The sequence below is a fragment of the Callionymus lyra genome, chromosome 14 (genome assembly GCF_982586985.1).
Source record: "Callionymus lyra chromosome 14, fCalLyr1.hap1.1, whole genome shotgun sequence".
In the NCBI taxonomy this organism is placed as follows: Eukaryota; Metazoa; Chordata; class Actinopteri; order Syngnathiformes; family Callionymidae; genus Callionymus; species Callionymus lyra.
Genome location: NC_141831.1, coordinates 25630174 through 25651628, shown reverse-complemented (window position 1 = coordinate 25651628; position 21455 = coordinate 25630174). Strand labels below are relative to the sequence as shown.

The 21455-nt window shown below is 38.2% G+C and overlaps 2 protein-coding genes across 4 annotated transcripts; both read left to right on the top strand.

Moving 5' to 3' along the window:
• The first annotated feature begins 1307 nt into the window (after window positions 1-1307).
• On the top strand, window positions 1308-5969 carry b4galt4 (beta-1,4-galactosyltransferase 4). Its single transcript, XM_087807910.1, has 7 exons — window positions 1308-1402; window positions 2691-3114; window positions 3391-3623; window positions 3905-4092; window positions 4170-4292; window positions 4704-4808; window positions 4870-5969. Exons 2-7 carry the CDS (start codon window positions 2868-2870, stop codon window positions 5003-5005), a joined length of 1032 nt encoding a protein of 343 aa, XP_087664036.1. The 5' UTR covers window positions 1308-1402; window positions 2691-2867; the 3' UTR covers window positions 5006-5969.
• Window positions 5970-8312: 2343 nt separating this feature from the next.
• On the top strand, window positions 8313-21335 carry arhgap31 (Rho GTPase activating protein 31). 3 transcript variants are annotated; one of them, XM_087808000.1, is made up of 12 exons: window positions 8313-8715; window positions 12081-12183; window positions 12442-12586; window positions 13010-13092; window positions 13164-13271; window positions 13339-13478; window positions 13549-13756; window positions 13828-13943; window positions 15603-15659; window positions 15737-16360; window positions 16486-16625; window positions 17793-21335. In XM_087808000.1, exons 1-12 carry the CDS (start codon window positions 8616-8618, stop codon window positions 19662-19664), a joined length of 3696 nt encoding a protein of 1231 aa, XP_087664126.1. In that variant the 5' UTR covers window positions 8313-8615; the 3' UTR covers window positions 19665-21335. The 3 variants fall into 3 exon arrangements, with proteins under 3 accessions (XP_087664126.1, XP_087664129.1, XP_087664125.1); XM_087808003.1 differs by having other exon boundaries at window positions 13825-13943; window positions 16486-16613; XM_087807999.1 differs by having other exon boundaries at window positions 13825-13943.
• The last annotated feature ends 120 nt before the right edge of the window (window positions 21336-21455 follow it).

The following is a 21455-nucleotide window of genomic DNA, read 5'->3' as shown; positions in this document are numbered from 1 at the left end:
TCAAGAATTTGTGTTTTTGGACTTTTGACAAAGACATGTCCCCTTTCTCTGCTAATGTGGCCATTATGTCCATGTTTAGTCAAAATGAAAAATAAAAAATATTCATATTTTGTACAATAAAACATTCTTTAAAGCTCTCACTGCAGCAGCAATCTTTTTTTGGTGAATGAAAATTATAAAAGGTCAGTATTATCTTGATCTTTAAATTATGTACTTTTTTGAGTATTGTTTTGATTGTTTTGAGCGCTTTGTGACCCTGGTCTCGAAAAGCGCTATATAAATAAATATTACTTACTTACTTACTTACTTACATATTAATATTCTCCCTATCATGAAATATATGGAGTTTAAATACATTGAATATTAAAACTTTCTCTGCTTGTTCATCACAGAACCTTACTATAACGCTCAGGCCTCTCTCACATGTTCATTACATTGCTAAACTATTTTTTAAACACATTTTAATGTTTTGAAGCATTTTTGGCAATCAATTACTTTTGAAAAGAACAGTTTAAGTATATCTTACATTTGTGAGCTAATCTGTGGTACAATATCTTTTTTAATCAACAAGTTGATCACGATTATGAAATTCAAATACTAATGTTATCTAAAAGAAACTTTGATACTATAACTTGTTTTTGTTATTCCAAAGCCAGTTGCTGCGGGATGTTCTTTTTAGACTGATGAGCAGTTTCACAGTTTTAGAGAAACACATAAGATGAATAACATAATAATGAATTTACAGGGATGCAAATGAATGAGATCCCAAGTTCAAACATAAATATTTAATAAAGAGCAGATAAGTCAAAGGCCACCTGAAAATAGCTCCAGACTGTTTATGTGCTGACACACTAAGACGTCCAGCAGCTGGAAAAGAAAACAAGATGTGAGGACAGCTGATGTCCACTTTGGATTTGTCGACACAGCAATCACAGGACAAGACAAGATTAAGAAATATTCTATACGAATGATATTTTTAAGTCATATATTTTTAGTCTAAAATTGATGTGAGCAAAATATTTGCACGTACAATAGTGACAATTGTTATGCATTAGTTCGTGTTTTAAGCGAAGCTTTATTTTGAAATAGGGAAATACGTGTTTAGTCGTTTAGAAACGAAGATTACAAAAATAAAACAAACGTGTGCTGACGACTGGGTCTATGGAAATAGACATCCGTTCGTATATGGAAAGTATTTTACCACAATATGAATTCAACCTGCGATTAAGTTGCAAAATATCTCCCCACTAAGGTAAAGCGACAGCACCACTGAGAAGAAGAAGACGAAGGGAAGGCGTTCACCTTTTCTTTTGAAAGTAAAATACCGGAAGTACTGGTGTTATTTCACGTGGATTTTATTTTCAAACACTGTGTCGCGTCTGGACAAGCGTTGGCTTGACAGGTAAGCCTTACAAACAATTTATTTGTTATTTGAAGTAAATTGGGAAACTATTGCACATTGTATTCCATTTTTGGTAACCTATTTAAATCGACCATGTAAAACTGCTGGCGGCTAACAGTTGTCGTACTTTGGGGCTCACATCCGTATTCGTCAGCTAGCAGCAAACAGTGGTATTTTTTATTTCAAGATGTTCTAGAGGTCCAGGCCAGACAAGCATCATCGGAACAATAACAACCTTATTTTTACACACATGTGACGCTTCCTTCAGCCAGAATGCTTATATTGTTGCTCACATCGATAGCAAACGTTCACCAACGATACTGTTTGTGTTTAGGGGTTTAACAAGCTACATTTAGGCTGTAACTTGTTTTTGTTATAATAATGTGGTTAATGTTGCATTCTTTCTTCGATTAGTACGCCATTATTTGTGATGTTTTTATTTTTATTTGATCATTTTCGAGAGGCGATGTGACAAAAGGAAGGGAGAAGACAGTAAATAACACAATGACACTTGCTGGTGTTTGGTTACTGTGTGAAAGTGCCATTCTTTAGTAGAACAATGCTCAAAGTAAAGAAAAGATTCATTGCTAATGACCTGGTTCAAATGCAGTCTTTCCTAACATGTTTGTGCCACACATATTTGGCTTAAACTTTCATTACCTGGAATTTCCTGCTAAGATGTTTTACTAACTGTTTGAGCATATATTCTAGAATATACTGTAACATTTAACAACCAGTTGATTCTTGTAAGAATTTATTTCATAATAATTTAAAAAAAAATGTATACAGTAGCTCCCTGTTGTCATGTGGTATGGCATTCAACTTTCTATAAATGAATACAGAATATTAAAAACACAAATGGATTAAGATCAAGTGAACCTTTCAGCTTTCATTTGGTTCCAGCACTATATTGGTTCAAAAGAGAACCTTGAAACAGATCTTTTATTACGTTCGACACAATGAAGTACAACGCCCTGTCACTAAATGCATCGTCCTGTTGATAACTAGTATAACTTGCAGAATGTTATTCTCAAGTCAAGACAGTGTGAACTAGCTTGAACAAAAACACTTGAACAAGTCGTAAAAAATAGGCCTAATTGAACAAGTTAAACAAGTTTGTTTGGAAGCAAAAGTTTATGATGCCAAAATGATGTCAAACTTAAAGTAACATTGATGTAAAATTATTCTGTCGCTTCACTCTCACAGTAGTGACATTGACAGGCAACTACCTGCATTTAAATGAGTTTTAAGGAGTCTTATTTACTGACTTGTACTCTTTGTGTTCCAGCTCATGTCCAGTTAAACCGACTCAGTGATGGATCTATGGTAATAGTTATTCTGCTTCACCGTCAACCATCTTTATTTTTACACAAGGACAATGTGAAGTCCATTGTGCTCTTGAGTCTCTGCATGGAGGAACGATCCTGAACCGTCCGCGGAGACTGCTGTCGACAGCGTGGAAGCCATGGGCCTCTGCTCGCCTGTGTGCAAGGTTCTGCGCAGAGGGAAGTATTTTGTGGCGCTCCTGCTCTCGCTGTCAGTGCTGGTGTGGATCGCCACGTTTTCAAGTGAAACTGTGAAAGCAGTGATAGGAACGACCAAGCAGACTCTCAGAGAAGCAGAAAGCTTGAGGGTTAAAGTGGAGTCTGCGACGGCAGCAACAGGAAGGACAACAGCCAGAGCTCAGTGCCCGCGGGAGTCACCGCTGCTAGGTCAGTTTGGAATTTCACTTTTAAGCATATAACAAAAATGTAATCTTTACATTGTTTGTGACACGTATGTATAAGTGTGATATGATAAAAACATATTAGCATATTATGATCATAATCCACTCTGTTTAGTTCCATATTTCACTTACAAACCTGCTTGGACTCACTCTGTTTAGGTGAAGCACAGACCATTCTAGAATCACCAGTTTAAAATCACAGAAAACCCACTCGATCCATCAATAAGTTCATATGTACTCAGTCTGTTTATCTTTTCCACAGAAGGAGCAATAAAGTTGTCATTCGAATCCTCGCTGACGCCAAAGGATGTAGAGAAGGAAAACTCCAAGTTGACGGATGGCGAGTACGAGCCTGCAGACTGCAGTGCTAGGCAGAGCGTCGCCATTCTCATTCCTCACCGACACCGGGAGAGACACCTGCTCTACTTGCTGCACCATCTGCACCCCTTTCTGCAGAGGCAGCAGCTCCACTATGCAATTTATGTCATTCAGCAGGTGAGAAGCTTGATATTTCTACACAGTCTATTGATGCATCATAGTGATATGTTTAATTACACTATAAACTGTTTATTTTTCTGTGTCCAAGTTCATTTTTTGACATTTCTTTTATTAGAATGACTCTCTCAAAATATCCATTTTATAATTATTAAAATTATGATATTTTAAATTCCACCATATATTCAAAAACTTGGAAACTTGCACATTTAAAGATAATAATAAATAATTTGAACAATTCAGAGGATGACATGGTCTTTGTAAATCCTATTTGTCCTCAGGCTGGAGATGTAACATTCAACCGAGCAAAGCTACTGAATATCGGGTACCTCGAGGCTCTGAAGGACCGCAGCTGGGACTGCTTTATCTTTCACGATGTGGACCTGGTTCCCGAAAATGATCACAATTTATACTTTTGTGACAAACAGCCAAAACATCTTGTCGTTGGCAGGAATGCCACCGGATACAAGTGAGTTCATGACTGAGGGGGTTGTCTTTTTTGGTAAAAATGTGATGGATTCAAATGTTTTTGACCTTATTCTGCAGGTTGCGTTACAAAGGGTACTTTGGTGGTGTGACTGCTATGACCAGAGAACAGTTTCTTCAGGTGAATGGATTTTCCAACACCTACTGGGGATGGGGCGGAGAGGATGACGACTTGCGCATCCGGTAATTGACCTAAAACCCTGCTGTGAAAGAACTTGACCATGTTGTTGTTCCCGTGCTGACCACTTGGTGGCAGCAGTGGTTTCGTATTGAATTATTGCAAGTAATAAGAACAGGATTATGTTCACTGGAGAAAGTGTAACAACACATTTCAACTGCTTAAGTTAATAATGAGTAACTTTTTTTGGACAATAAAATAACATCCCGTGCTAAATATTCCCTGCAAGTGTTTGTGTTTATAAGAGAAGGCGATGAGAACCAGAAAAGCCAGGACTAGAACAGTTTTGCCTTCGAGCATAAGAGTGGTCAGAGAAGAGCAGAAAAGTATAGCAAGTCTTTTTTCATAACCTGTCTGGATATGCTGTTTTCTGAGAAGGCCATCTTTGTGTTTCTTCTGTCCTAATAAACCTTCAGAGTGGAGCTTCAGAAAATGAAGATCATACGACCGCCAGCAGATGTAGCCCGCTATACCATGGTGTTTCATAAACGGGACTCCGGCAATGAAATAAACAAAGACAGGTGAGTGCAGCAAACGTGGTGAAACAGTTCTAAGTTAGTGAGCTGTATTTCCCTCTCACAGGATGAGGTTGTTGGGGCGAACACCACAGGTCTGGAAAAAAGATGGACTCAACAGCTGCTCTTATGAAACCCTGTCAGTGGAGAGACTCCCTCTTTATGTGAATGTCACGGTGGATATCGGGAAACCACAAAGCTGAGCTGCACCTCCTCACACAATATTCACACCACTCCAAACATTCTTGACAAAGTTACAAAAAGAAGTTCCTTTTTGCCTTCCATCCAACTAGTTGTTGGATTTTTCATCTGAAAAAATGGATTTTTGATTTAGTTCATGCCTTAAATGTACTTCTCTTTCATGTGAGAAACTGTTACTCTGGGCTCGACTGTAGATCCTGTCATTTATTTCTCTTGCACTTTCGACAACTGACATGTTCGGGTCTGGCTTGACACATAAAGCAATACAAGGTGTATTTGTGCAATACTTGCAACACTAGGTGATCAAATAAGTCCTGCCTTTTTAATATTGAATACTTTTTAAATATGCTGTTACTTGACCATTTTAATAGCGACAAATAAATAAAAATGTTTCAGTAAATTTATCAAAAATTAACATTCATAGTGGGAATAGTTTATTTGAAAAACATTGATTTATGTTTTTCAAAGCAATAGTTGTGTTCAGTGTTCCGTCTTAAACTGGATTATTTTTTGTATTTATCGTTGAATAAAGTTTCACATCAGAGACTCTGAAGCCTTAAAGAAGTAGAATAAACATCTCATTTGGAGACCTGAGGCAGGCCAGAACTGTGAAAACCCTTCTAGATAATGATTAATTTTCTGCTATAACAAGTGCGTCCACATAGAATCTGTTTTATGATTGTGAGTGACCTTTGATTGATTTAATACTTTGAGTATTTATGTATGTCTTTTGGAGTTAAATAAAGGGTGGTGGGTTATTCATGTATTTAAATGAAAGTAGGATGATATTTATGGCGAATTACATTCATCTTTTAATTACAAAAATCATATCAAACATTTATATTTTACCAATCATTTCTTATACCATAAAATGTCAGTCTAAATACAAATCTGTAACTTCTTGTCGAACAGCTTCTTTTACAAATCTCGTCTTTTTTGTACCTCATCTAATCTTTATATGAACTACTGAACAAGTAAAGAATGATTTGTCAATACAGTGACTCCTTTGTTTTATTTCTCAAACTTCAAGAAACATTTTGAATATGATCAAGTTTTTCCAGTTTTAATATCACAGGAATCCTTTGTCAAAATGTTTTTCAACTTTTGGGTCTTCATTGTACAGATGCAGATTGTTTCTATATACTAGATTAACTTGTTTATTTACTATTTTTGGCATCATAATAGGTATGTTCAGAAAGGAAAATGATAGCTCCTCATCTGACATGACTTAATGTGCATTAAATAAGTGATGGTTGTTATTCATAAATACTGCTGCTTTGCCTGAAGACCTTGGTTTGTATACTTATGAGACTAATGTATGTATTAGATGTATTTAATTCTTAATAAACTGTGTTTATCATTTTAAAATGAACAATTAATGAAGATGGAAGCTAAAGAATTCCCAGAGAAAATAGTATTAACGATAATATAATTGCCCCAAAATTTATTTTATCTTAATAATTCAATCCTTTTTTTTCATTTGAAACAACCTAGATCGCAAAGAGGCAATTAAAACAACAGGTGACAGAATATATTCACAACTCACTTGCACAACACACACAACGAGAACGAGTGCTCACACTGCAGCTCCTTCTGTGCCACAGAGAATGACAATTATTGAAATTTTGGATCACCATAGTAATCTAGATCAACAAATGTTTATGAGCATTAATATCACCTACTTGGTAACTAAATCAAGTCAACGTGAGAAAGAGAAACAAATGATGTTGGCGCAGGAGGCGTCGACACCATTAGTCAATAGAGAAAAACCACATCATCTGGGTGAAGGTAAATGTTGTATTGCTGTCATTGCAAACCACCAGAAACTCATTTCACTCCATCCATATAGAATGGAATGACACTTATGCAGCGCTACCTCTGCAACATTCAGCCAATATAAAACCTTTTCAATAAATAAATGGTTTTAACTGCATCTATGCAAAACTGTCTTTTTTAGAAGTAAATCAAAAACATGAAGCATCCAGTAAGATTCCTCAGACTTCATTGAAGTCAACCAAAAAGTTTCTAGTCAGTCAGCGACAATAAAAGAGACTTATTTTGGAACAGTGGGCTGAAAGAGCAAAAGTCTTTGTGAGGACACTATGATGTCACCTCCTCTTCCTGTGGTGCAGAAAGAAGCTTTGTCTTTACCGAGGCTGGGTCATGAACAACACATGTGACATTTACACAAATCCATATCTTATCTTCAAGCATCCAGACACGATGTGCTTTTCTTCTCCACACAGACTAGAGTGAACATGAAACACTTTTAAATATGCAAAAAAGTGCACTGATCCCAGATCTGTTGGTGAGGAGCTGAGATGAACATTTAGAGTGATCATGGATTCTTCACAGTTGGTGGTGTTGATTCACAGACACACAGCCGTGCAGAAAACTCTAGAAATGGATTCCAGCATTTTATCAGATGAATCCTGCGTTCATCACATGACACCTCCGGCTCTTAGCCATGTGACTTGTGAACAGAAAATGTATTTATACATACACGACATGAGCCTTGTTTCTTGTGCCCAAATTACATCCCAGTCGTGTGACAAAAGAAATTCATTTTTTCTGCACTCCAGTTTTGTAACACAGTAAAGTCTCACTAAACAAAAAAGTTTTATTGTAGTTAGTGTGAAATAATAAGAAATGATGACGATTGTGTCAGAGGTGTGAAACTGATTCAATCAGTCAGGGAAGTCAGATGATTTGGACCTGAGTAAACAAGGAATGAGTATTTGTATACATAACTGTCATCAAAGTACAATCAATATTCTATTCTAAATTGAAGTTCCAGTTCTAATTACGGTGGATCTCTGTGAGTGTAGCCATTTTCATTTGAAAAATCCCAAATTAGCCAACAGTGTGTGGTCCAGTTAGAAAAAGATAAATGGCTGTTCGTAACCAGAACCATGTGTCAACCCCCCTCTTCAGCCTCCTCATCGTCGCCCTCTCTGTAGTCACCTCCCACTTCCCTCTTCCTTCTGAACCCCTCTGTTTTTGTTTTCCAGCCTGGACTCTTTGCACAGGAAGCAGTACATAGGAAGCATTCAGGAAGGTTGGGCGCTGCTTTCCCCTCAGAATGTGGACATAAATGCAGAAAGTGATTCCAGAGCTTGGAGTGAAACACAAGTCAGCTGTTCTCCTTCCCACAGCAATTCTCTCCTCTGCCACTAGATGTACTGTAGAAACTTCTGGGATGATTTGAGACTCCTGAATGCTTCTTGTGATTTAGAAGTCAGTGTGGAATGAAGGGAAGGAGGAGGGGATAACGGCAGGAACTGGGCAGGGGTGAGGAAAACAGGAAAAACTCTGATTCTGATGCTAGTTCTGCAATTCCTTCCCAGATAAAGTAGCCGACTATGTGCGAGCCAACCAACACTCGCACTTATCAGCACAGCAGAGCTGATCCAGAGGAGGGAGAGTTTGGAGAGTGACGTCACTTCTGCTCTCAGCCTCCTCCGGTGTGAGCGGATGCAGACTTTTTTTGGAGCTGCTCGCTGGGATGTCTATGTGGCTGCTTTCTGACCTACACGCTTGTCCTGTGCCGGGGTCATATGGATCAATGTCTGCGAATGTTTTCTAATCGGCTGGACGACTAAGTGGAGCCACATGAAGAATAAAGGGACCAAGCAGAAGTCCAAGAAGAAAGGGAATGAAAATGCTTTCGGCTGTGACCTGATAGAACATCTTCAGACTTCAGGACAAGATGGTAAACCTCCATTCCACCTCGCTTCATGACATTATCGCTCACATTGACCAACTGAACGTTTGTTACATAACAATACCAGGAGGATGTAGAACAGACCGTGGGGCTACATATGTTTTAAATTTGCCATGGCAATCGGTTCACCCATTGGCCAAATTAAATCCTCGTTTACCACTCTGGGTGTGGCTCTCTGACATTTTTTAAAGCAATTTGAGTCAAACCCACCAACAGAAAAAGTTTTTTCTGTACTTCCAGATAAGATTTCATAAACGTCTGATCAACTCTAAGGAGATATTTCCACCAGGTTCTATAAAGAAAAGTTGTCGTATAGAAACTTTGGGAAAGACATGTCGGATGTGTCAACAATGCAAGGCGGTACATTCGGCAGGAAGTGAGGGAGGGGGGTCTCAGCTGCACCCACAGTCATATGGACATCTGTTTCTCCAATTAATTTACTACAGAGACCACACGGTGACATCACTTTGTCAACAAACTTACTTTACAGGTGTCAAATGCAATGTGCGGTTTCACCAGCAGGGGAAACTTGGGGCTTGGGGTGGCACATTTTTATTACTATAATTTTTATTATTTTTTTATCTCTGTAGATGTAAATGTTTTAAAACACGGAAAAAACGACTTTGCCATTGTGACCTGCAAGACCTCAAATAAAGATAAAGTAAATTATTAAACATTTTAAAGGAAGTAAACATAAGAACAAACTTTTTTTTATATATATATAATAAATAACAAAATGTAGTTGGTAGTTGAGAAAAAAGACGTAGCTATACAACAAAATAGCTCATATTTTCACATGTATCTAAAAATCAATTTCATTGTAAACTAGCGCTAAGGTGCTCCATGTTTTGTTTCATTTCTTCTTTTTTCTCTAAATCATAATACTTTAAACTGGCTTTAATATCCTCAAAAACAAATGTTATTACTTGTTATACTTTATATGGTTTAGCACCAAAGTAATTTAAGTTTCCAGAAAACATCGAGTCGCCAGAGTCAGAGTCGTCAATAAAAACGCTCCAGTGGTGTAGACAAACGTGGCAAAGCAGCAAAAATCAGAAAGGCAGAGTTAACTCTGTAATCCAACTGTGTTTATCTCCATTCAGTTCAAGAAAAACAGTTCTGCAAGTTTGAGGCAAAATAAGGTTGTCTTAAGTGACAACAACACAACACTGTGGCCAGTAGCAAATAACAACCAGCTGTGACTTACAATTGTTCTCCATTTTTCCATCTTTCTTTTATCTATTTCAGCTTTATCAAATCTAGATGTATCACCAATATGAATTTCAAGTTAAGGAACTATTTAACTATATAAATATCAATACTAACTCCAGATATGAACTGTATTCCCAAATGTTTTTTGTTTTTTTTACATATTGTTCTTATTTTTCATTTGATTTAACTTTTTTATTGTGGTATATTGCATACTCCTTTTCCAGGTTGATCTAAAAACCTTTCTTACATTTTTCCAACTATGACAACTTTAACATCATATTTGGTTGTGACCTAGAATAAGGTTTTTCTCAACATTTTTTTTTTTAAACTTAATTCTCTATATTAAAATGTCCCACTTAGATTAAAAGGGACTTGCCAGATGACAAAGAAGTTTCCTTTTCAACAAATATATATTCAGCTCTTTATGTTTGTATTTATTTGTTTTTTATTTGAGATTTGTAATATATTTCCCACCTCAACTCAACATAATCCTTTAGCTACGGTGTGCTTAACTTAGCTGGATATTTTTCATATGGCCTAGTTTCATACATATATGCATTTGAGTTGCCCTGTTTTTTTATGATGAAATTGAATGTAATTACACTACAAGTGGATTTTTGTAAACAGAAAAGTGCCGTGTTATAAGATAAGAAGACCATGATGTAAGCAGTCTTTATCAGAATTCTTCGCTCATTGTTTATACATCTGTCACATGCTAGCCTAACTAGCCTCAGCAAAGCAGCCGCATTAATGAGTCAACGTTTCAAACTTACTTAATAAAAAAAAATAAAATGAAGCTTCACCAACTCGACAACATGTGGCTCTAAAGGGAAGATAGATATGTTCACCTTGTTTAAAAGACATTTAATAAATTCTTCAAAAGAAAATTGTAAGACGAAGAAGCTTAGCTAAACAAAGGTCACTGACAAAGCAACTGATGTTATGTCCCTGAAATGATGTCCAATTTGAAGCACTTTTGTGACTGATCTCCAGCTGCTGTGGGTGCAATATACGTTTCTTTCATTGTTTGAGGCCCTATATGGACCTATAAGATGTATCAACTTTACACCTGCTATCTGTGTAAAGAAAATAAAAAACTAGATGTTCATCATGTGCAGTACTAGATCTATTTCCCTTTCAAAATCATGTGACAAAATAATATTTCCATCTTTAATGACATGGCCTTCCTGTTGCTTCAGTGATATCTTCTTGGAAACTTGACCATTTTATTCAATGTACTGAAATGAAAATAATTTTCTATCAAACCTGTCTCATATGTTCTTCACAATCCTATAGTAAAAATGAGCTGGCTAGGATTGAGTTTAAACACGCCACTTTTCCTCAACACATATGAAATCTAGCTAGCAGATAATTGGCAGGAATGTCTCGTGAAAAAAGGCTGAGCTACCAAACAATGCAGTATTTACTGGTAATTTCAACAGTGTTAAAACGTTTTAAGATTAAAGGATTATATCTCTGGAAAACATATAATGTTTAATAAAAACAATTTATAATAAATATTCACATAAAAAAAAAGTTATGTCTACTCTTACGCTTGCCCACTCACAGTCATGAGTACAACAGTGATTGTTTTGTTTCTTTGAGAGTTCACAGAATTGTATGATTTCACTTAAGAAATCTTTGGTACACAAAATAGAGATGCAGCCAACAAATGTGTGCAATATGTGATGAACTGTAGTACACACTGGTGTGCGGGTGGCTGATCAGATTTCAAAAGCAGTTTTCTATTAGTGGAAATGGCGTAAGTAATAGTGGCTAGAAGGGCCGGGTGTGTCGACCTTCCTCTGTAACAAACAAACCATTTTTTACTTCCTGTCCACCTACAAGCAGCAGCTCTGAGGATTCAAAATCAGCTACGATGGAACAAAGGACAAATAAGGGAGCAAAGATAAGAGAATGTTCAGGAAAGAACTGTGATTATAAATAAATTAGGAAGATTATTATTCTTTAATCATTAAGATTAAAGAATGATCTGTAAGTAAACAAACTTCAGTAGCAATAATTTAATTGAATATGTTTCTTTATATCTTACATTGTTTTTTATATATGGTTTTATGACTTCAATAAATATACTGTATATGCATATACATTAGTAGTTGTAGTAACTCTTTCAACTTCAGTTCCTCAGGTTCTACAGAAATGTGCTGAGTTTATCGAGGAACATGGGATTGTGGATGGAATCTACAGACTTTCAGGCATCACCTCTAATATCCAGCGACTCAGGTAAGACATTAACGAGATTCTCTCGTCTTCGACTCTTGAACTGATTTCAAATCAATTCATTATTTGAATCATAAACTTCCCTAACAAGTCTGCTTCTGAATATTCAAACATCCTCGCCTCATCTGCTTCATCTTTGGTTTCCTTAAAGTCCGTCAAGTCCCTTAAGATCATGACCACTCAATGTGTGTGTGTGTGTGTGTCTGTGTGTCTGCATATTTGTGTGTGTTTGCTTGCGTGTGTGTGTGTGTGTGTGCACAGGCAGGAATTCAGCTCCGAGATGTGCCCTGACCTTACAAAGGAAGTGTACCTCCAGGACATCCACTGTGTTGGCTCCTTATGTAAGCTCTACTTCAGAGAGCTTCCCAATCCACTGCTCACATACGAGCTGTACGGCAAATTCACAGTAAGTTCAAACAAGTTTTGGATAAAGGAGGAAAATGACTCTCTTGTAGCTCAAACTTAGCTCTAGTATTCCAAGATCACGATGGACAAGACAATAAATAGGTTCTTCAGGTTGTTGTGTTGATATATTTTCATGTGCTTTTAAAGAGAGAACCCATGTATGTCTTCTGTGTATCTTAACTTAACTTAAGGCAGGATTTGTTGGCATTGTGTTTGAAGGCAGTAAAGAGAAAATCTGCTTGTCCTAAACACTTTGTTTGTAGGACTTATGAGTTACTGAAACTAGATCAAGTATATGTAGAGCAACACGGGGGAGGAAATGGCTAGCTAACCGTCACACCCCAACACTTTCCCCACTTTAAGTTGATTTAAATGAATATATCACACGAAAGCAGGTGATTATTGTTGGTATACCAATCCACAGGAGACAGTTTCTGTCCGAGGCGATCATGAGAGGATACTTCACATCCAGAAGGTCATCAAAGAGCTGCCAAGCCCACATTTCAGGTCAGATTTTTTTTTTTTTTAACTCTCACAACCTTTAAACCTTTAAAATAAAAAAATTGGAATGTTCACAGAACTTTGGAGTTCCTCACCAAGCACCTGGCTCACCTGGCCACCCTGAGCATGAAGACGAACATGCACACACGCAACCTGGCTCTAGTGTGGGCTCCTAACCTGCTCAGGTGAGTAGCGACTGAACTTGCAGATCTAAAGTTTCAACATTAATCAATTTCTGTAAATCTGTCTCAGATCTAAAGCGATTGAGTCTTCGGCTGGTAACGGCGACATGGCTTTTCAGGAAGTAAGGATCCAACAGTCAGTGGTTGAGTTCATCTTGAACCACACGGAGCAGATCTTTAATGATACTGCACCTGTAAAACCCATAGATGGTATGATTGGTGTTATGATTATTATATTCTTCAGCTATTTCTTAACAAATACTCTCCCGATTCTCTCTAGGTCCAAGTTTGATGTGTGGAGAGAAGTATGCCACGCTACCGATCAGTGGTCAGTGTGGGCCTATGAAGTTGATGAGTCTGGAGGAAGCTCAGGCCCGATCGTTGAGTCCAAATCATCCTGTTCACAAAGAACGTCAGCGAGAGAACAGCCTCCCCGACACCAGCAAGGCTGGACTTTACCATACTGTCATTGACCTATCAGACACAAAGTACGTACATTTTTACAATACTCAATTTACTAAACATGTTGTTGAACTGGTCAAATCTATGATTTTAGAAGAAAGCTAAATGGAAAGTCAAGAAAGTGGAAATCCATCTTTAACCTGGGAAGGTCGGGGGATTCAAAAGGCAAGTTGAGCAGAAATGGCAGCGTGTTCATAAGGACGGGATCTGCAGGTGAGTCATTCCCAAGTTCTAGACTGTTGGACCTGTAACTGCAGCAGCTATACAACGTCATAGTGAAGCGTCTCTAGCTCCTCAGGCACACATGTGCATTGTTTACTAAACAAAAGAAAGGACATTGTTTGGTTAAAAGGGCTTGCCACAAATAAAAACAAATGTAGTCACCATCTCACCAAAGGCCTATTGCACAAAAGTAGGATTGAGACATCCAGGATAAGTAAGTAAGTTGAGTTGGATGAATCCAAAACAAGAGCGTGCAGTCTTACCTGGTTGCACAAAGGCCAAGCCAGGATGAGCAGACACGGATTGATCAGGTGAAACCAATCCTGGATAAATGCAACAACTAGAACCCGCGATCGATCACAGATTCACTGATGCACTATGGCAACAAGGGCCACAAGACATCCTTTGAGAAGCCTATGAAGAACACAAAGACAAAATAAAAATAAAAAAAGAAACATTGCTTAGAATAATTCCAGTTTAAACCATGTTCATATTTGTCTCATGCTGCTAAACTCACTTTAAAGCTATAGGGGAAAAAAATGCATTTTTGTTTCATGGCTTGATGGGCTAGGGGTATGACCCTGGCTTTTGTTGCTTAAGGTCCTGGGTTCCAACCCCAGAGGACCCTCGAGGTCTCTTCCACTGAGTGTTAGCCCTGACATGTGATATAATTGTGGCATGTGCTGTCCTCCACCATGTGGCCTGCATGAGGAAGAAGAGCGCCCCCTACAGTGATATCATTGATAGACTGGGACAATGCTGCCATCTTCCCGGATGATGACAGTGGTTGGATGGTCTGAGACCAGTATGTTTTTGAATAATTTTCGTTAATATGCAATTTAAGTTAAATATGGCCTTCACTGGTAAATTTTTCTTTTAATTTTCCTTGATTTGATTGAGTTGTTAGTATAATTGTATACAGGCCTACATGGAGGCTCCTGCATCCTTGTCTGTTTTCATATGCCACTGTGGGACTTCAGCTTTGAAAGGAAAAGAACATTTCATTTGTATAGCCCATTTTTACCAACTGTTGGTCACAAATGAGCTGTGTTTTTTTGCTTTGGTTTATCCTTAAATAAAGGAACATCATGTTACTCTTCGCATATCTATATGGGTTGTGTATAGTCTGTGGGAAATTGTAAATGGCAAATAATAAGAGAATCAGTTTTCTAAAATGATGTAAACTAATGATCACACATATTTTAATAATTACAGAGGGTTTAGTTGAATGTTTTAGAGTGTGTAGTGTGCAGTATAATAAATATGGATTGATTTGTGGTGACTTCTGACTGAGATAAAGGATGAGATCAAATAGTTCTTGGAACTTATCCTGGTCTGGAGCAGGCTAGCTCCACAGAATACATCTCCATGGTAACTGATGTCAAAACATATCCCACTGTCCTCTATCCCGCTTTGTGCAACAGGATCATAGATATGTTGAGCCAGGATAACCAAGATAGCCCGACTTAATCCCTTATCCTACTTTTGTGCAATAGGCCTCAGGCCTCGCATAGAGAACAGGCCCCAAAAAAAGTATTACCTAGACTACCACTGCACAAATCATGACTTGGCAATCGTGCAAAGAATTATGACACGAACAATATAATATATAAGTCAGACGTTGGTTGACTAACTGTCATTTCCTCATAGAGAAGACACCGCTGCGTCCTTCCAGGAGCATGGAGTCGCTGAGCTCTTTAACTACAGGTGAATTATGAGAGTGTGTGTGTGTGTGTGTGGAAAAGCGGTGATTTAACTTCCTCTATGATGTGTGGTGGTGGCAGATGAGGGCCAGAGTGGAGACAACAGCCCAGCCAGCAGCAGCTATTCCTTTCAAAATATGAAGTCCAGGACGCTCGGTTCTGATTCCCTGCATGACCTCAGTGAAGATGAACAAAAGTGGGATTTTAAAGGGAAGAAATCCAGTGGCGCCACAGGTGGATGGGGCAGCTACAACCAGAAGAGCTCAGCTTCAGGGACGCCTCAGAAAACACTTCCAGAGCAACTGAAGGTGTTCAAAGGTGACGACCTGAGAGGCAGCCAGCCCACATCTCCAAAGAACAGGAGGATGCTGTACTCAGGTGCATCCCAAAGCAGTTCCTCCCGACCCTCTTTCCCGGGGAACTTTTTCCCATTGGAGTCTTCCCCGAGGCATCAGCGCAGAGCCGTCAATATCTCTGAGCCCTTCGCAGTGTCTGTCCCACTGCGGGTCTCGGCTGTCATCAGCACCAACAGCACACCTTGTCGAACCCTTGCCAGGGACAAAGCAGCTACTCTGAAAGTGTTTAGAGAGACTTCAGAACCAAGCAGCAGCAGTGGAAAGAGAAACAAACAACTGGAATCCAAGAAGCAAGAAGGACCTGCGAATAAAGTCACAGATGAGATGGTAGAGAGAGTCCCAGCTGACGGTAGGACTCCTTTATTTATACCATTCAACGTCTAAATACTTATCAATGACCCAAGGGTGGCTATTTTTATCTCCTAATCAACCTTGTTCACTTATTCTGCCTGTATCTCTCTCAATATATTCAAGGAGTCGCAAGACCCGTGCAAGAAGATGATAAAGGGATAAATAAAGCTGAACTGGACAAGCTGACAGAAGTCATTGAAGACAGCGCAACAGCTCCGCCTGCTGAAGAAGAACTGCACAGCCAGCATAATGTTACGCAACTGGTAACTCTCCACTGATGTTTTTTTGATTGGTTGTATGTGGAGGGCTATTTTTAATGAATAATTTACCTAAAAAAAACCTTCTAAACATTTAAAATACAAAAGATGCAATAATGAAAATTCATTTCAATACAATAAAAACAAGAAAAATAACTTTAAAATATGATAATAATACTGATCAACCACTGAGGCCACCTATTTCCTGGCTTGAATTCCAAAGTTAAAAGTTGTAGATATATTTTCAAATAACTGACAGAACCCTCACAGAACTATGAAGCAGCTAACAACTTCTGTCCATGGACATCACGGTTCTCAAAACGCACACAAGAATATACTAAACAGTGGATAAATGAATTCCCTGTATCTTGAGTATATTTAGTTCTGGATTAAAAACAGATTTAATCTATTCCAATCTCATTTTATACCGAACATTAGTTTACATTATATTTACTGTACTGTACATGTTTTATCCAATCGTACACTGCAAATCATACACATCAAACAAATCATACATGTACAATCACATAATTTTGAAATAAAGTAAAACATTTTCATCACTAATTTAACAAAAAATAAAAAAATATGTTCTGCTGATCAAGATGTTTTTTTCAGATTAAAAATGTAAAGAGAGAAGAAATATTCTTGATATTGATCCGTTAACGTAGTATTCTATTATACTGAATGGAGTATATACTTAAAACTAAATTGTTGTTATTTTAATTATTTATTATGCATGTTTTGCAGACTTCATATATGTCCTTTGATTATTTGCGTCTGTCGTGTGAACCTTATGTGTGTCATGTATTCTTGTATAGTGTTGCTAATGGTAATTGTATTCATGTTGTCAATAATGTGATGATTCAGCTAATTATAGCTTAAATAAGTAAGTTATTATTATTTGTAAAACGCCTTTTACATACCAGGGTCACAAGGCGCTAATAGTGACTAATCTGTGAATGTATATGGTACAAAATTCATAATCCTTTAAGTTATTTATACTTCTCAGGAGTATAGTGTCAAATACATGTCTTGGAAGACCTTGAAATTGGTTGGATTTTAAACTTCAGTACGTAGAGTGTTCCACATAGTTAAGCTACAGGTGAAAGGGGGATTGTGGTACACTCATCCATCTTGCTAAACATTCTGACAAAGCTTTATTTGTTGTTTCAGAGTGAGATTTCATCCAGTGGAGAGGATCTGTGGTCTGACATCAGCCAGGAGCTGAAGATAGTTGAACCTGAGATCGACCAGCTGGACAAGACCTTTCAACCAGCTCTAAGCTTACCTTTCGCCAACATGAAGTTAACAATGGACGTGAAGTCCAAACGGAGTCGCAGTTCCCCGTCGCTCAATGTATTGTGCCGGGAAAAACTTTGCAACTTACCCATAGTGGATCATGTCGTTGTGGAATCCTCGAAAAAACAACCATCCGAGCCAGACGTCATGTTTCATAAAAGCTTGGAAGAACTGGTTGCAGGAAACAAAGACAGTCTCTTCCTAAAGTCTGCTGATAAAGACAAGAGGATTCCACTCTCCCCTTTGAGAAGGTTCCACTCAGTTGAATGCAAAACGCACTCTTTCCCTTTAGGGGAAAATGGCCCGGAGAAAGGTTTCACTGCAGATGATCACTACACTAAAGCTGACAAAAGCCAAATCCCTGAGGGATCCAAAAATACTGAATCGGGAAGTAAGAATACACTTCCAGAGTTTGATCTTATCCAGCGGTTGTCTGTATGTTTGGAGGAGAGGCCTAATACTCTGCATCTCTTTGCCGACGATGAGGCGCGTCATGAGGAGCTGGACTTGGTGGAGTCATGGGAGGATCTCAGCTCCAACAAGCAGTGGGTCACCAGTCCCCTACACTCACCTGATGTAGAGGAGCTCTTGAACAAACTGTCTCCGTTCCTCTCACAGGAGGGAAACATGTTGCCCAATACTGAACCCTTTAGTGCCAATCTGTTCTCCGGGCAACTTCCTCAACCGTACAGCAGCAAACCTGGAGAAAAGAGTGTCTATTTTCCAACAGTTCCAATGCGGCTCAGCAGCAACTCCACTCAAGCTTCCTCAGCAAAATGTTCCACGAAACAGACGTCCTCTCAACGGTTTCACCGACAGGTATCCTACGAGGCAGCGTCGGAGAGAAAGGAAGAACATCTCTACTCCAAAACCCGACCCTACTCACTGAATCTGGACCTTGGTCAGCGGTGCATTCGGGATATTTCTAACCAGCAGAACAGAAACTCATCAGAGGTTCTCACAACGGCCGCAATCGTTCACAACGGCTTCACTTCAGATCTGGAATTATTCCTCAATAATGAACAAGCGCCCCAAAGGAGAAACTCTGTACCAGTGAGCGTGTCATCAGTGCGGACTGCCTTCATGATCAAGACCTGCCAGGCCAAAGCGGTGCCCGTCGTCCCTCCTAAGGTGCAGTACAGTCAGATTCCTTATTCCCGGCAGGAGAAGGACGTTGCTCCAGTCAGGCATCAAGAAAAAGAACAAAAAATGAGCACAGATACAAACACTATGGCACCAGCTTTAGCGATGTCAGATCTGACAGAAGAGATAGAGAATAAAGAACCTGATCCAAAACACCAAACTGCTGAAAAAACTGTTGAATCAGTTAGAACTGTGCCAACCACAGAAGCACCGGTGATGAGGCGGAGAAACGCTCCGAGTCTAGAAGTATTTGTTGACAGTTCCAGACCCAATAAAGCAAATCTTCTCCAAAGACCCTCCTTTAGAAACCGCCAGAGACCACAAAGTCTCATCTTGCTGAGTCCACCGTTTCCCATCATGGATTATCACCCATCGGGCGACGACAGCAAGATCCTGTCATCCTTAAGGAGCCTGAACGAGGCCTCAGCAGTGAATGTGCTCTCTAAAGAAATGTCAGAGAACTTAAGGACCTCGGAAGGTCTTCAAAACAAAATGACTATTCCAAAAAGTGGTCAAAGATTGGAGACCTCAACTAGCTGCTTCTATCAGCCGCAACGCAGATCGATGATATTTGACAGTCGCAGCCACAGACAGATCGAGTGAAGTCGAAATAATCCTGCTGAAGGAAGATGTTTTTATGTAAACCCAACAATATTTATGAGCTCAAGCAACCGTGTGTCAGGTTCTTCAAGAATCAAGGGAATATTTAAGCCAAGACAATCGGGTGGAAGTGCCATTAACCTTTTCCTGTTTGACTGAAGTCTGTGGTGTGTGTATTCTTAATGAAACAATTTGAAGTGGCAAGTACATCATTTTTTTTATTTTCATTCGAAGGTTTCATTTGACTTTTTTGTTTAACAATCGTCTGAACACAATGACTGATACATTTCATTTGACGTTCCACATTGTGTGGATACATAGAATAAAAAAATAAATAAAATAAAATAAATAATTCATAAGTTAAAGTTATTTTTCCTTTGTAGAGTTTGTTATAACATTTTGTAAATGTGTCCACTGTTTATGTTTACTGTCCATTTATAGACCACACAGGCTGATGTTGTGCAAACTTAAGAAGAGTTTTGAAAATGTTTGAGAAGTATCGGTCATTGTGTTCAGATGAAAAAAAGAACATTTATAACTTTTATTTGTCATTTGAAATTTTTTCCATCTCCAACTAAGACTTAAGACATGTGGCTGCAACACAGTTTAGAAAATAAAACATATTGCATAATTTGTTCAATGTTGAGAACTAGTTATAAGTGTAATAAATGATAGATCTCCAGATCCTAAATTCTGTAAGACCATAATGAATTAATAATAGTGTCATAAATATGTGATGCTATTCAGGTGTGTGAACCTAAATGTCAAATTAGTTAGTTGAGTCACAGAGAAAATCACAATGATAGGAACTTCCATCACACAATACAATACACATTTTGTCTTTTGAGAGTTAAATAAATGTCACTAATATTATAGCTGTACTTTCAAAATCTGCTTATTAGCTCAGATAGCTAGCATATACTAAACTTGTCTTAACCTAGTCATATTTATTAGGTAGTATTAGGTAATGTTTTAAGCAGTATCGACCAGAGCTAATGTGAGCAGGCTAGTGTGCTAAACTATCAACAGTGGGAAGATTTGTCTGTGATAAACTGATGTACATATGTAAGAGATAAATTGACAAAAGACCAAAAAAACTACTAATGTGGTTTTCTGTGATGGTCACACTACAGGAGGGTAAAAGCACAAACATAATATTGAGTATTTTAATTTCACATACAGTATGCAGATGTTGTCAGGAGATGCTTTAAAAAGATTCTTATTTATTCTCTATCTAACTGTCTTACATTGATGTCGATGAATTAAAAGAAGCACGATGATCATATGTATCTGTAACATAAGTGGGTTGTTGAGGAACTGAGGGGAATTGTGCTGCTCTCCTGAATGTAAACTGGATGTTTTGTGCACACCAACTGTAATCTGTGTGTTTGAATTTGATAGTGTCATCTGAAATAAGCCATTTGCAACTCTTAATCCTTTTTTTAGCCAAACAGGTTGTAATGACCAACTTTGCTTTGCCGGGTGATTGTTACAGGTTATAGTAAGACAAATTGCTAAACCTCAAAAACCTTTTGACTGATATGGATGATTGGATGATTCATTGAGATCTATTAAGCAAAGGAGGAAGATACCGGAGAGATATGTGGCTTTCCCGCAACCTTCCGATACGTTTTGCAGAAAAATAAATTGTTCGCTATGAAACTGTCTCAGCAATTTAATTATGGATATGTATTTGATAAAATGTTTCTTCACCCTTTAATCTGGACTTCAAGTTCTTGTTTGGGGTTTTCTGATAAGAGCAATGTTTGAAAAATGTATTTAATGTATTTAACA

Excerpts from the sequence above, each read along its gene's own strand:
- b4galt4 (XM_087807910.1), top strand. The coding sequence starts at position 2,868 with ATGGGCCTCTGCTCGCCTGTGTGCAAGGTTCTGCGCAGAGGGAAGTAT. Across the intron at positions 3,624-3,904 it reads CAATTTATGTCATTCAGCAG|GCTGGAGATGTAACATTCAA; the intron begins GTGAGAAGCTTG and ends ATTTGTCCTCAG. Across the intron at positions 4,293-4,703 it reads GATGACGACTTGCGCATCCG|AGTGGAGCTTCAGAAAATGA; the intron begins GTAATTGACCTA and ends ATAAACCTTCAG.
- arhgap31 (XM_087807999.1), top strand. The coding sequence starts at position 8,616 with ATGAAGAATAAAGGGACCAAGCAGAAGTCCAAGAAGAAAGGGAATGAA. Across the intron at positions 12,184-12,441 it reads TCTAATATCCAGCGACTCAG|GCAGGAATTCAGCTCCGAGA; the intron begins GTAAGACATTAA and ends GTGTGTGCACAG. Across the intron at positions 16,361-16,485 it reads AGAGAGAGTCCCAGCTGACG|GAGTCGCAAGACCCGTGCAA; the intron begins GTAGGACTCCTT and ends AATATATTCAAG.